At 55.8% G+C, this 12278-nt stretch overlaps 1 protein-coding gene across 1 annotated transcript; it reads right to left on the reverse strand.

Moving 5' to 3' along the window:
- Positions 1–3204: 3204 nt before the first annotated feature.
- On the reverse strand, positions 3205–6766 carry LOC310888909 (adenosine 5'-monophosphoramidase HINT1-like). Its single transcript, XM_083852550.1, has 3 exons — positions 6581–6766; positions 5034–5139; positions 3205–4330 (listed from the first exon to the last, which is right to left on the reverse strand). Exons 1-3 carry the CDS (start codon positions 6721–6723, stop codon positions 4076–4078), a joined length of 504 nt encoding a protein of 167 aa, XP_083708676.1. The 5' UTR covers positions 6724–6766; the 3' UTR covers positions 3205–4075.
- Positions 6767–12278: the final 5512 nt, after the last annotated feature.

The following is a 12278-nucleotide window of genomic DNA, read 5'->3' on the forward strand; positions in this document are numbered from 1 at the left end:
TGGGGGCAGGCAACCACAGGCAGCTTTAACATCTCAGTCCTCCCCGTCGGCCATCTCCCAGCTACCACGCGGGCCACTCAGTGCGACCAGACACCAATTCACCCAAGGCAACAAAAATATTTACAGAGCTACACCTCTCCTCGTAACTGTTTGTTGTTTACGGCTGAAACCAGTCCTGGGATAGGATATGCCACCTGGACTGAGCAAAGCCTTTGATACGGTCCCTCACCACATTCTTCTCTCTAAATTGGAGAGGTATGGATTTGAAGGATGGACTGCTGGGCGGATAAAGAATTGGTTGGCTGGTCGCAGCCAAAGGGTTGTGGTCAACGGCTCTATGTCTGGGTGGAGGCCGGTCACAAGCGGTGTCCCTCAGGGGTCGGCCTCGGGACCGGTGCTCTTCAACATCTTTAGCAATGACACAGACGACGGAATCGAGCAAGTTTGCAGATGACACCAAGCTGAGCGGTGCAGTCGATACAACAGAGGGAAGGGATGCCGTCCGGAGGGACCTGGACAGGCCGGAGAAGTGGGCCCATGAGAACCTAATGAGGTTCAACAAGGCCAAGTGCAAGGCGTTGACCTTGGGCTGGGGCAATCCCAGGTATTTCTATAGACTGGGAGAAGAAGAACTTGAGAGCAGCCCTGCGGAGAAGGACTTGGGGGTCCTGATGGACGAGAAGCTGGACACGAGCCAGCAGCGCGCGCTTGCAGCCCGGAAGGCCAACTGTGTCCTGGGCTGCATTAACAAAGGGGTGGCCAGCAGGGAGAGGGAGGTGATTATCCCCCTCTACCCTGCTCTTGGGAGACCCCACCTGGAATACTGCGTGCAGGCCTGGGGCCCCCAGCACAAGAAGGATGTGGAGCTCTTGGAAAGGTCAGTCTCACCTCCGTCCCTGGAAAGGTGTTGGAACAGCTTGTTCTGGATGCCATCTCCAAGCCATTGGAAGAGAAGGAGGTTATGAGGAGTAGTCAGCATGGATTCACCAAGGGGAAATCGTGCTCGACCGACCTCGTTGCCTTCTATGATGGCATCACCAGCTGCGTTGATGGAGGGAGAGCAGTGGATGTCATCTACCTTGACTTTAGCAAGGCTTCCGATACTGTCTCCCACGACGTCCTGCTAGCAAAGCTGAGAAAGCGTGGGATAGACGAGTGGACGGTAAGGTGGGTTGAGACCTGGCTGACCGGCCGAGCTCAGAGGGTGGTGATCGGCGGCGCAGAGTCCGGCTGCAGCCCTGTGACTAGCGGTGTTCCCCAGGGGTCGGTGCTGGGTCCGGTCTTGTTCAACATCTTCATCGCCGACCTTGACGAGGGAATAGTGTCCACCCTCAGCAAGTACGCCGATGATACAAAGCTGGGAGGAGTGGCCGACACGCCAGAAGGCTGTGCTGCCATTCAGCGAGACCTGGGCGGGCTGGAGAGCTGGGCAGGAAGAAGCCAAATGAAGTTTAACAAGAGCAAGCGTAGAGTCCTGCACCTGGGAAGGAACAACCGCGTGTATCAGTACAGGCTGGGGGATGACCTGCTGGAGAGGAGCGCTGCGGAGAAGGACCCGGGGGTCCTGGTGGACGACAGGTTGACCATGAGCCAGCGGCGTGCCCTGGTGGCCAAGAAGGCCAACGGGATCCTGGCGTGCGTTAAAAGGAGCGTGGCCAGCAGGTCAAGGGAGGTGATCCTCCCCCTCTACTCTGCCCTGGGCAGGCCTCGCCTGGAGTACCGTGTCCGGTTCCGGGCTCCCCAGTACAAAAAGAGAGACAGGGATCTCCTGGAAAGAGTCCAGCGGAGGGCAACAAAGATGATACGGGGCCTGGAGCATCTCCCCTATGAGCAAAGACTGAGAGACCTGGGCCTGTTCAGCCTTGAGAAGAGAAGACTGAGAGGGGATCTTATCAATGATTACAAATATCTTAAGTGTGGGAGACAGTGGGACTTGGCCACCCTCTTTTCAGTGGTTTGTGGGGATAGGACAAGGGGCAACGGCCAAAAACTGGAGCACAGGAAGTTCCGCACCAACACGCGAAAGAACTTCTTCACGGTGAGGGTGACGGAGCGCTGGAACAGGCTGCCCGGGGAGGTTGTGGAGTCTCCTTCTCCGGAGATATTCAAGGCCCGTCTGGACGCCTACCTGGGCAGCCTGCTCTAGGGAACCTGCTCTGGCAGGGGGGTTGGACCCGACGATCTCTTGAGGTCCCTTCCAACCCCTACGAATGTGTATATACAGGAGTAAAAATACACGTGTTGATAGCGATAGGACAAGGGGGAATGGTTTTAAACTAAGACAGGGGAGATTTAGCTTAGATATTAGGAGAAAGTTTTTCACTCAGAGGGTGGTGAGGCACTGGAACGGGTTGCCCAGAGAGGTTCTGGATGCCCCATCCCTGGAGGCATTCAAGGCCAGGCTGGACGCGGCTCTGGGCAGCCTGCTCTAGCGGTTGGCAACGCTGCCCAGAGCAGGGGGGTTGAAACTAGATGATCTTTAAGGTGCTTTTCAACCCAGGCCATTCTATGGTTCTATGATATGCTCTTTGAAAGCGTACAGGCTAAAGGAAGGGTCAAATTGGTGCCTCGGGGGCAAATTTCTTCGCCTTCTACGGTTGTCTAACAGTGCCTATTAAGCAAAGAGATTACCAATCGTCTTCCTCCTCTACTTTCTCAGGAATTAAACACCTTTTGTGAAAGACTACAAGCGCTGATAGCATTAGCTAGACCGACTGGGGAACAGTTGAACACGTAAATACTTACTCAAGGTCCATTTGCACAGGTTTCTTTGAGCAGTTCCATCTTCTACGTCAACAAAACAGACCAATGAAAGAGACCAAGGACAAATACAGAAACAGAACAGTTGATCAAGTGCCAATTTAAGAAGCTTTCCCTGAAAGGGCAACAGCATCTCCACCTCCACCCACCCCTCCCCTCCCCTCCCTTCCCTTCCCCTCCCCTCCCCCCCCCCAAGTAGTTGACTTCCACAACTATTTTCATCTGACCCCGCAAACGGCAAATTCTATATTACTTCGAGTAGAACAAGGGCTGTTTCTTGTTTCGGTTTGGTTTTTATCATTCAGCTTCTTCAAAAGACTTTAGTCATTCACAGCTGCAATCGTTAACCCCGCAAACAGATCCAGTAACAAAGATCATTCCTCCTGCTAAGGAATCGAGTTTCTTTGTGAGGAACGGAGTCACAAAAATCATTTCATTAGCAAGTTTCAAACACTAAAAATATTTAATAGCATTTTAACGCTCCCACGCTCCAGTAAGCCTTGAACGTAACCGCAATTAAACAAGGAGCACAGCAAAGCCAGAGGTCTAACAAAGCACGAGAGGTGATCGCATTTAAACGCCTTATGGTGCCTTTAGCTAATCCTTCTTCTAGTTCCTGAACAACGGACTTCGTTTAGGAAAAAAAAAGACTCTAAAAATACATACAAAAAAATAAAGGGAACGGCAGCCGAGTCTTGAACGTTCAGAAGCCGACTCAAGCATCCCAGAGCCTTCTACGCTTTGAAAAGCGTCTGTGGGAGAAATTACTTCTCGAAGTTGCGAAACCCACGACTGAAATGAAAGCGGTAGCAAAACTCCTACGGTAGTCAAGAACAGGCTGACAAGCACCTGTCAGAAATCACACCGGGTAGAGTTTATTCTGCCTCCTCGGGACAGGGGCAGACAACAGACGATGCCTGGAAGCTTTCTTCCAACCTTATTCTTCTCTGGTTCTACATCTGCCAGTCCTCGATGCGGCTGTTTCGCAATAAAAGCACGCCCTTTTATTTGGGAGCAGGGGGAAGATAGCAAGGCCTCAAACACACAGCACATCCTAGATCGTCTTAGGGAGATGGAGACCCACAGGACCGCCGAGCGCTTCTATCTTCGCGTTTCAAATGACTGGGCAAACCACCATCTACACGACACTGTCAACAGACCGAAACATTCTTTTAACTTGCAGAACTATTTCCATCGGCAAGACACACAAGACAGAGGTCATATCCCCATGCTCCATCTTTATTGTGCAAGTGCTGCTCAAAGCTCTTTATTACCCTCCATAGACAGCCGTCCAGGAAAAAAAAAAAAAAAAAAATCATACATCAACAGGGGCTAGATTGACGGGCAACATATGAAACCTACTCGGCGGCGACCCGTACGCGTGCAGTGACGCCTGCGGTGCAAAAACCTTAGCCAGGAGGCCGGCCCAACTGACCGCCACCCAGAATACGTAGATGTACACGACAGCCCGAAGGGCCCGAGGGTGGGCATTCACAGCCATCCGGAATCCATTGGTCAGGTCCAGGTTAGCAGCACACTTCTTGCCAACAACCATTACACGCCCAAGAAGCTGGAAAAAGGAAATAACGTTACCTAACATAACGTGCCACGACGCACAGAACGAACGCGAGCGGAGAACCATCCACAGAACACGGTTAGCTAATCCTTCACGATTCAACCGCTGCTCTTTGAATTACCCTCTAGACGGGAACAGACTACAAAACAGTCACAGAAGCTAAATTTGTCTCGGGGGTTAAAGCCCCCGTCATAGCTTCGGGCAACGTAAGCCGCTCTGGCGGAAAATAAAAGCTTCACGGTGCCTTTTCTTTTGCGTGGCCTCACAAAGCCTTGGAACTTGACTTGCATAGCTAACAGCGAAACAAACACCCAGCGCCGCTCAATCAGCTTTCCCTTTCCTCGCCTCTGACCTGCCCAAACCCCAAGCCCTCTTCTGCATAGTCAAAGTACCACCGCCGCTGTCTGGAAACCGTGAAAACGGGCATCAGACCGTACTTCGGAACAACACTGCTTTTTGTACTACAAGCGCGTAGCCGGAGACCAGCATCGCTTTATATCGCCGCTCTTAGTCAAAAAGCTCAACTCCATTACAAGCTAGAGGCAAAAGACTACAGCATCGGAAAACCCAAAATAGCCTACTGTGCGCCCCTCCGCAACATCCAGAGGAAAAGAGGGGACGGGAAAGAGTCTAGGAAGTTACAAACTAGTTACAGGTACAGCCAGCCTAGCGAAAAGAAAGCTCCCACAGTACTCACGGGTCCGCCAGAATCTTCTGCTTCACATAACCGGACAACTGCCTTCTCAGGAAGGACTAGGAAAAAACACTGGAGCCTGAGGCGAACTATCACGGAACGCAAGGCGCTGGAGGAAGAGTAAACAGTTACAACGCAGTCAGCTTCAGAGAAAGGCAACAGCTTAAGCAAATCACTATGCCCCACCGAACTCGTCCTACCGAAGCAGATTATCAGGTACCCCAAACGCGCACGACAAAACAGCGATTCTTCTTAAGCGATCTTTGAATAGGCAAAGTTCTCTACCTTCTACACGCAAAACACACAAGCGGCAAACAATTGCTAACTGTCCTTCAGTTATGTCCAAATATTGCCTCGGCCAGAGGTAGGAAGGCATCTTCAAAGAACCCGGAGTAATCCGGCTGAGGCTGTATAAACTCTCCGTCCTCGATAACGCCACGTACTCAGGGGAAAGAACATTCCAAGTTAGCCCGTTACGGCCGGCTCTACGTCAGACACCTCCAGACCGAGGCCAAGGTATCACCTGCGAAACACGAATACCACCGATCTGTAGGAAACCATCGACTCGCAACTAATTGCGAGGGAACTCCCCAAATCACCAGCAGACCGAAACTGCATACGGCACCAGAAGCAGGATCCAGCACGCAAGGTGACGGGGGCAACGAGACAGCCGAGTACTTCAGATTAGCGACTTCCGGCAGTTTTATTTATTTTAGATGCGACTGAAACAGCGCCGATAAGACTCGATTCCACAGATGCTTTGCACTTCTTACTCACCATCGCCTTTCACTGCGCGACAATCGAGAATTACGAGCCTTCCTCACACTTCTCCCCCCTATAACATCGCTCAACTGTGAAACAGGCCTTCGGTACAGCGAGCTAAGCAAATTCAAGACCATTCGCTATAGCCAACTACACTCCAAAAGCAGTTCTAAGTTCCCCCCCTGCCTCAAGTAAGGACCAGCAGCCTGCGGGATTGACTGGCTTCTAGATGTTTAAGAAAGCTAGGAAAAGCTGCAATTCTTCCCTTTCACAAGCCACTTTGGAGAGAGCGTGCGCTCGCGTGCGCGGTGGGGGTGGTGCCATAACCAAAGCCTAGCACGGCCGAGCCGGGGCGTCTCTAGAACGCTGTCACGAGGCGCATCAAGACCTGCGTTTCTGCTACGCAGAAATGACTGATTACGGTCACTACTGCGATGCTCGCTGCCTATACGCAGGCAGTCCGAACCCCCAAGGAGACCGACTGCGCCGGCGACCCAGTACGCGCCGTGGCACCCCGGGGGCAGGCGGGACGCGCACCGAAGAAGCGCGGGGTTTTAGAGGCGCTGCAGTAGAGAGCGCCACGAGCCGGAGAGACCCCGACCGACCGACCGACCGACCGACCGACCGACCGTCCCTCCCTCCCTGCCTCCCTCCCTCCCTCCCGCAGCAAGGCCACCACCCGCCCTGCCGCACTCCCGGGACCCGCGACGGGCCCTCGTTTCAGAGGGCCTGCGAGCGGCCGAGGGAAGGAAGGAAAGAGAAGACTCGCACGACGACGCCGCGGCTACCTCCTCGCCCACGACCGCTCATCCTCACGGAGAACGTTGGCGGGGACCTCCTTGCCCTTGCAGGCGACCTCTCCGAAAGCGGCTGCAGCGGCAGCGCCGCCGCCGGGCCAGGCGGCCTGCGCCCTAACGATCCCGTCGGCCATGACGGCGCCCGCTCGGTACAACGCCCCCTCCCTTCCCGCACTCGGCCCGGCCCTCCGCGGCGCTCATTGGGCCGACAGATCGCCGCCGACCGCTCCCGCGCCTCGATTGGCTGCCTCGCCTGCCCTCTTCCCTTGTCCCCGCCCTCTCGGCGGCTCCGCTCCCGTCGACCCGGTGCTTATCGGCGCTCAGGGAGGTCGCGTGCCCTCGGGGCGCGGAGGGATCCGACCGGGAGGGAGGAAGTGGGCGCCCGAAAACGGGCTGGGCGGCTCCGCGGAGGGAAGCCGGGCCCTGCACGGCTGGGAAACGAGCTCCACAGAACGGTTGCTCCGATCATAGAATCATAGCATGGCTTGGCTTGGCAGGGACCTTACTTAAAGATCACCTAATTCCAACCCCCCCGCCCTGGGCAGGGACACCTTCCACTAGACCACGTTGCTCAAAGCCCCATCCAACCTGGCCTTAAACACTTCCAGGGACGGGGCATCCGCCACTTCTCCTGGCAACCCGTTCCAGTGCCTCACCCCCCTCTCAGGAAAGAATCTCTTCCAACTATCCAGTCTAAGTCTACCCTCTTTGAGTTTAAAACCATTACTCCTTGCCCTATCGCTCCTCTCCCTGACAAAGAGTCCCTCCCCAGCTTTCCTGTAGGGCCCCCCCTTTGGGTACTGGAAGGCCCCTCCAAGGTCTCCCCGGAGCCTTCTCTTCTCTCTCCAGGCTGAACCACCCCAACTCCCTCAGCCTGCCTTCCTGGGAGAGGTGCCCCAGCCCCCTGGTCATCTTCGTGGCCCTCCTCTGGACGCGTTCTAGTACGTCCCCGTCCTTCTTGTGCTGGGGGCCCCAGAGCTGAACACAGTACTTACTCTAGGTGGGGCCTCACAAGAGCACAGCAGCAGAGAGGGAGAATCACCTCCCTCGACTTGCCGGCCGCCCTCCTTTTGATGCGGCCCAGGATACGGGTGGCTTTCCGGGCTGCAAGCGTCCATTGCATTGCCGGCTCCGGTTGACGAGCTTCTCATCAACCAACGCCCCCAGGCCCTTCTCCTCAGAGCTGCTCTCCATCCATTCTCCGCCCAGCCTGGATTCGTGCTTAGGATTGCCCCGGACCAAATGCGGGACCTCGCGCTCGTAGCCCCAACTATTATTTATGACCCTATCAGCTCCACCCCAAACACGCTGGTGGCTTTTGGGCGCTGCTCCCCGCAGGCAGATCCCCGCTTTTGCCAGGGCAGGCCTTACCTTTTCAGAAGTTGCTCCACAACCTTCCCTGAGAGCCCCACTTCAACTGCTGGTGTTTCTAAGGGGGAAAGCTGCACCTCCCGCGCACGGGGTGGCGGGGAGGAATACAAAGCCTGTGCTCAGCCCTGGCACATCACAACTGGGTTTGTGCTCAGCTGGGGAGGAGGCTTCTGGAAAAATAGGCAGTGCCCCCCAAGGCTGCCCAAGCGTGGTCCGCGGTGCCCTGCAGCAGCCCCAGGGAGAGCGGAGCTCAAACTGGCCCGACACGGCGGCAGGGACGTGGCCGTCCCCACACGCGCGGTTCCTGCCTGAGTAGGCCACAGCGCTTCTGCCTCTCTGACAGGCTTGGAGGGTAACGACATCAGAATACGCTCGCTTTAGTTTGAGGTTCCAGCCGCTACTGCCATCGGGATGGCACACGGGGACGGGGCTGGGGCTGGGGCTGGGGGCAGGCAACCACAGGCAGCTTTAACATCTCAGTCCTCCCCGTCGGCCATCTCCCAGCTACCACGCGGGCCACTCAGTGCGACCAGACACCAATTCACCCAAGGCAACAAAAATATTTACAGAGCTACACCTCTCCTCGTAACTGTTTGTTGTTTACGGCTGAAACCACTCCTGGGATAGGATATGCCACCTGGACTGAGCAAAGCCTTTGATACGGTCCCTCACCACATTCTTCTCTCTAAATTGGAGAGGTATGGATTTGAAGGATGGACTGCTGGGCGGATAAAGAATTGGTTGGCTGGTCGCAGCCAAAGGGTTGTGGTCAACGGCTCTATGTCTGGGTGGAGGCCGGTCACAAGCGGTGTCCCTCAGGGGTCGGCCTCGGGACCGGTGCTCTTCAACATCTTTAGCAATGACACAGACGACGGAATCGAGCAAGTTTGCAGATGACACCAAGCTGAGCGGTGCAGTCGATACAACAGAGGGAAGGGATGCCGTCCGGAGGGACCTGGACAGGCCGGAGAAGTGGGCCCATGAGAACCTAATGAGGTTCAACAAGGCCAAGTGCAAGGCGTTGACCTTGGGCTGGGGCAATCCCAGGTATTTCTATAGACTGGGAGAAGAAGAACTTGAGAGCAGCCCTGCGGAGAAGGACTTGGGGGTCCTGATGGACGAGAAGCTGGACACGAGCCAGCAGCGCGCGCTTGCAGCCCGGAAGGCCAACTGTGTCCTGGGCTGCATTAACAAAGGGGTGGCCAGCAGGGAGAGGGAGGTGATTATCCCCCTCTACCCTGCTCTTGGGAGACCCCACCTGGAATACTGCGTGCAGGCCTGGGGCCCCCAGCACAAGAAGGATGTGGAGCTCTTGGAAAGGTCAGTCTCACCTCCGTCCCTGGAAAGGTGTTGGAACAGCTTGTTCTGGATGCCATCTCCAAGCCATTGGAAGAGAAGGAGGTTATGAGGAGTAGTCAGCATGGATTCACCAAGGGGAAATCGTGCTCGACCGACCTCGTTGCCTTCTATGATGGCATCACCAGCTGCGTTGATGGAGGGAGAGCAGTGGATGTCATCTACCTTGACTTTAGCAAGGCTTCCGATACTGTCTCCCACGACGTCCTGCTAGCAAAGCTGAGAAAGCGTGGGATAGACGAGTGGACGGTAAGGTGGGTTGAGACCTGGCTGACCGGCCGAGCTCAGAGGGTGGTGATCGGCGGCGCAGAGTCCGGCTGCAGCCCTGTGACTAGCGGTGTTCCCCAGGGGTCGGTGCTGGGTCCGGTCTTGTTCAACATCTTCATCGCCGACCTTGACGAGGGAATAGTGTCCACCCTCAGCAAGTACGCCGATGATACAAAGCTGGGAGGAGTGGCCGACACGCCAGAAGGCTGTGCTGCCATTCAGCGAGACCTGGGCGGGCTGGAGAGCTGGGCAGGAAGAAGCCAAATGAAGTTTAACAAGAGCAAGCGTAGAGTCCTGCACCTGGGAAGGAACAACCGCGTGTATCAGTACAGGCTGGGGGATGACCTGCTGGAGAGGAGCGCTGCGGAGAAGGACCCGGGGGTCCTGGTGGACGACAGGTTGACCATGAGCCAGCGGCGTGCCCTGGTGGCCAAGAAGGCCAACGGGATCCTGGCGTGCGTTAAAAGGAGCGTGGCCAGCAGGTCAAGGGAGGTGATCCTCCCCCTCTACTCTGCCCTGGGCAGGCCTCGCCTGGAGTACCGTGTCCGGTTCCGGGCTCCCCAGTACAAAAAGAGAGACAGGGATCTCCTGGAAAGAGTCCAGCGGAGGGCAACAAAGATGATACGGGGCCTGGAGCATCTCCCCTATGAGCAAAGACTGAGAGACCTGGGCCTGTTCAGCCTTGAGAAGAGAAGACTGAGAGGGGATCTTATCAATGATTACAAATATCTTAAGTGTGGGAGACAGTGGGACTTGGCCACCCTCTTTTCAGTGGTTTGTGGGGATAGGACAAGGGGCAACGGCCAAAAACTGGAGCACAGGAAGTTCCGCACCAACACGCGAAAGAACTTCTTCACGGTGAGGGTGACGGAGCGCTGGAACAGGCTGCCCGGGGAGGTTGTGGAGTCTCCTTCTCCGGAGATATTCAAGGCCCGTCTGGACGCCTACCTGGGCAGCCTGCTCTAGGGAACCTGCTCTGGCAGGGGGGTTGGACCCGACGATCTCTTGAGGTCCCTTCCAACCCCTACGAATGTGTATATACAGGAGTAAAAATACACGTGTTGATAGCGATAGGACAAGGGGGAATGGTTTTAAACTAAGACAGGGGAGATTTAGCTTAGATATTAGGAGAAAGTTTTTCACTCAGAGGGTGGTGAGGCACTGGAACGGGTTGCCCAGAGAGGTTCTGGATGCCCCATCCCTGGAGGCATTCAAGGCCAGGCTGGACGCGGCTCTGGGCAGCCTGCTCTAGTGGTTGGCAACGCTGCCCAGAGCAGGGGGGTTGAAACTAGATGATCTTTAAGGTGCTTTTCAACCCAGGCCATTCTATGGTTCTATGATATGCTCTTTGAAAGCGTACAGGCTAAAGGAAGGGTCAAATTGGTGCCTCGGGGGCACATTTCTTCGCCTTCTACGGTTGTCTAACAGTGCCTATTAAGCAAAGAGATTACCAATCGTCTTCCTCCTCTACTTTCTCAGGAATTAAACACCTTTTGTGAAAGACTACAAGCGCTGATAGCATTAGCTAGACCGACCCGGTGCTTATCGGCGCTCAGGGAGGTCGTGTGCCCTCGGGGCGCGGAGGGATCCGACCGGGAGGGAGGAAGTGGGCGCCCAAAAACGGGCTGGGCGGCTCCGCGGAGGGAATCCGGGCCCTGCACGGCTGGGAAACGAGCTCCACAGAACGGTTGCTCCGATCATAGAATCATAGCATGGCTTGGCTTGGCAGGGACCTTACTTAAAGATCACCTAATTCCAACCCCCCCGCCCTGGGCAGGGACACCTTCCACTAGACCACGTTGCTCAAAGCCCCATCCAACCTGGCCTTAAACACTTCCAGGGACGGGGCATCCGCCACTTCTCCTGGCAACCCGTTCCAGTGCCTCACCCCCCTCTCAGGAAAGAATCTCAGGCCAGAAGGCTGTGCTGCCATTCAGCGAGACCTGGGCGGGCTGGAGAGCTGGGCAGGAAGAAGCCAAATGAAGTTTAACAAGAGCAAGCGTAGAGTCCTGCACCTGGGAAGGAACAACCGCGTGTATCAGTACAGGCTGGGGGATGACCTGCTGGAGAGGAGCGCTGCGGAGAAGGACCTGGGGGTCCTGGTGGACGACAGGTTGACCATGAGCCAGCGGCGTGCCCTGGTGGCCAAGAAGGCCAATGGGATCCTGGCGTGCGTTAAAAGGAGCGTGGCCAGCAGGTCAAGGGAGGTGATCCTCCCCCTCTACTCTGCCCTGGGCAGGCCTCGCCTGGAGTACCGTGTCCGGTTCTGGGCTCCCCAGTACAAAAAGAGACAGGGGTCTCCTGGAAAGAGTCCAGCGGAGGGCAACAAAGATGATACGGGGCCTGGAGCATCTCCCCTATGAGCAAAGACTGAGAGACCTGGGCCTGTTCAGCCTTGAGAAGAGAAGACTGAGAGGGGATCTTATCAATGATTACAAATATCTTAAGTGTGGGAGACAGTGGGACTTGGCCACCCTCTTTTCAGTGGTTTGTGGGGATAGGACAAGGGGCAACGGCCAAAAACTGGAGCACAGGAAATTCCGCACCAACATGCGAAAGAACTTCTTCACGGTGAGGGTGACGGAGCGCTGGAACAGGCTGCCCGGGGAGGTTGTGGAGTCTCCTTCTCCGGAGATATTCAAGGCCCGTCTGGACGCCTACCTGGGCAGCCTGCTCTAGGGAACCTGCTCTGGCA

This window comes from Anser anser, assembly GCF_964211835.1.
Source record: "Anser anser genome assembly, contig: SUPER_W_unloc_3, whole genome shotgun sequence".
NCBI classification, from domain to species: domain Eukaryota; kingdom Metazoa; phylum Chordata; class Aves; order Anseriformes; family Anatidae; genus Anser; species Anser anser.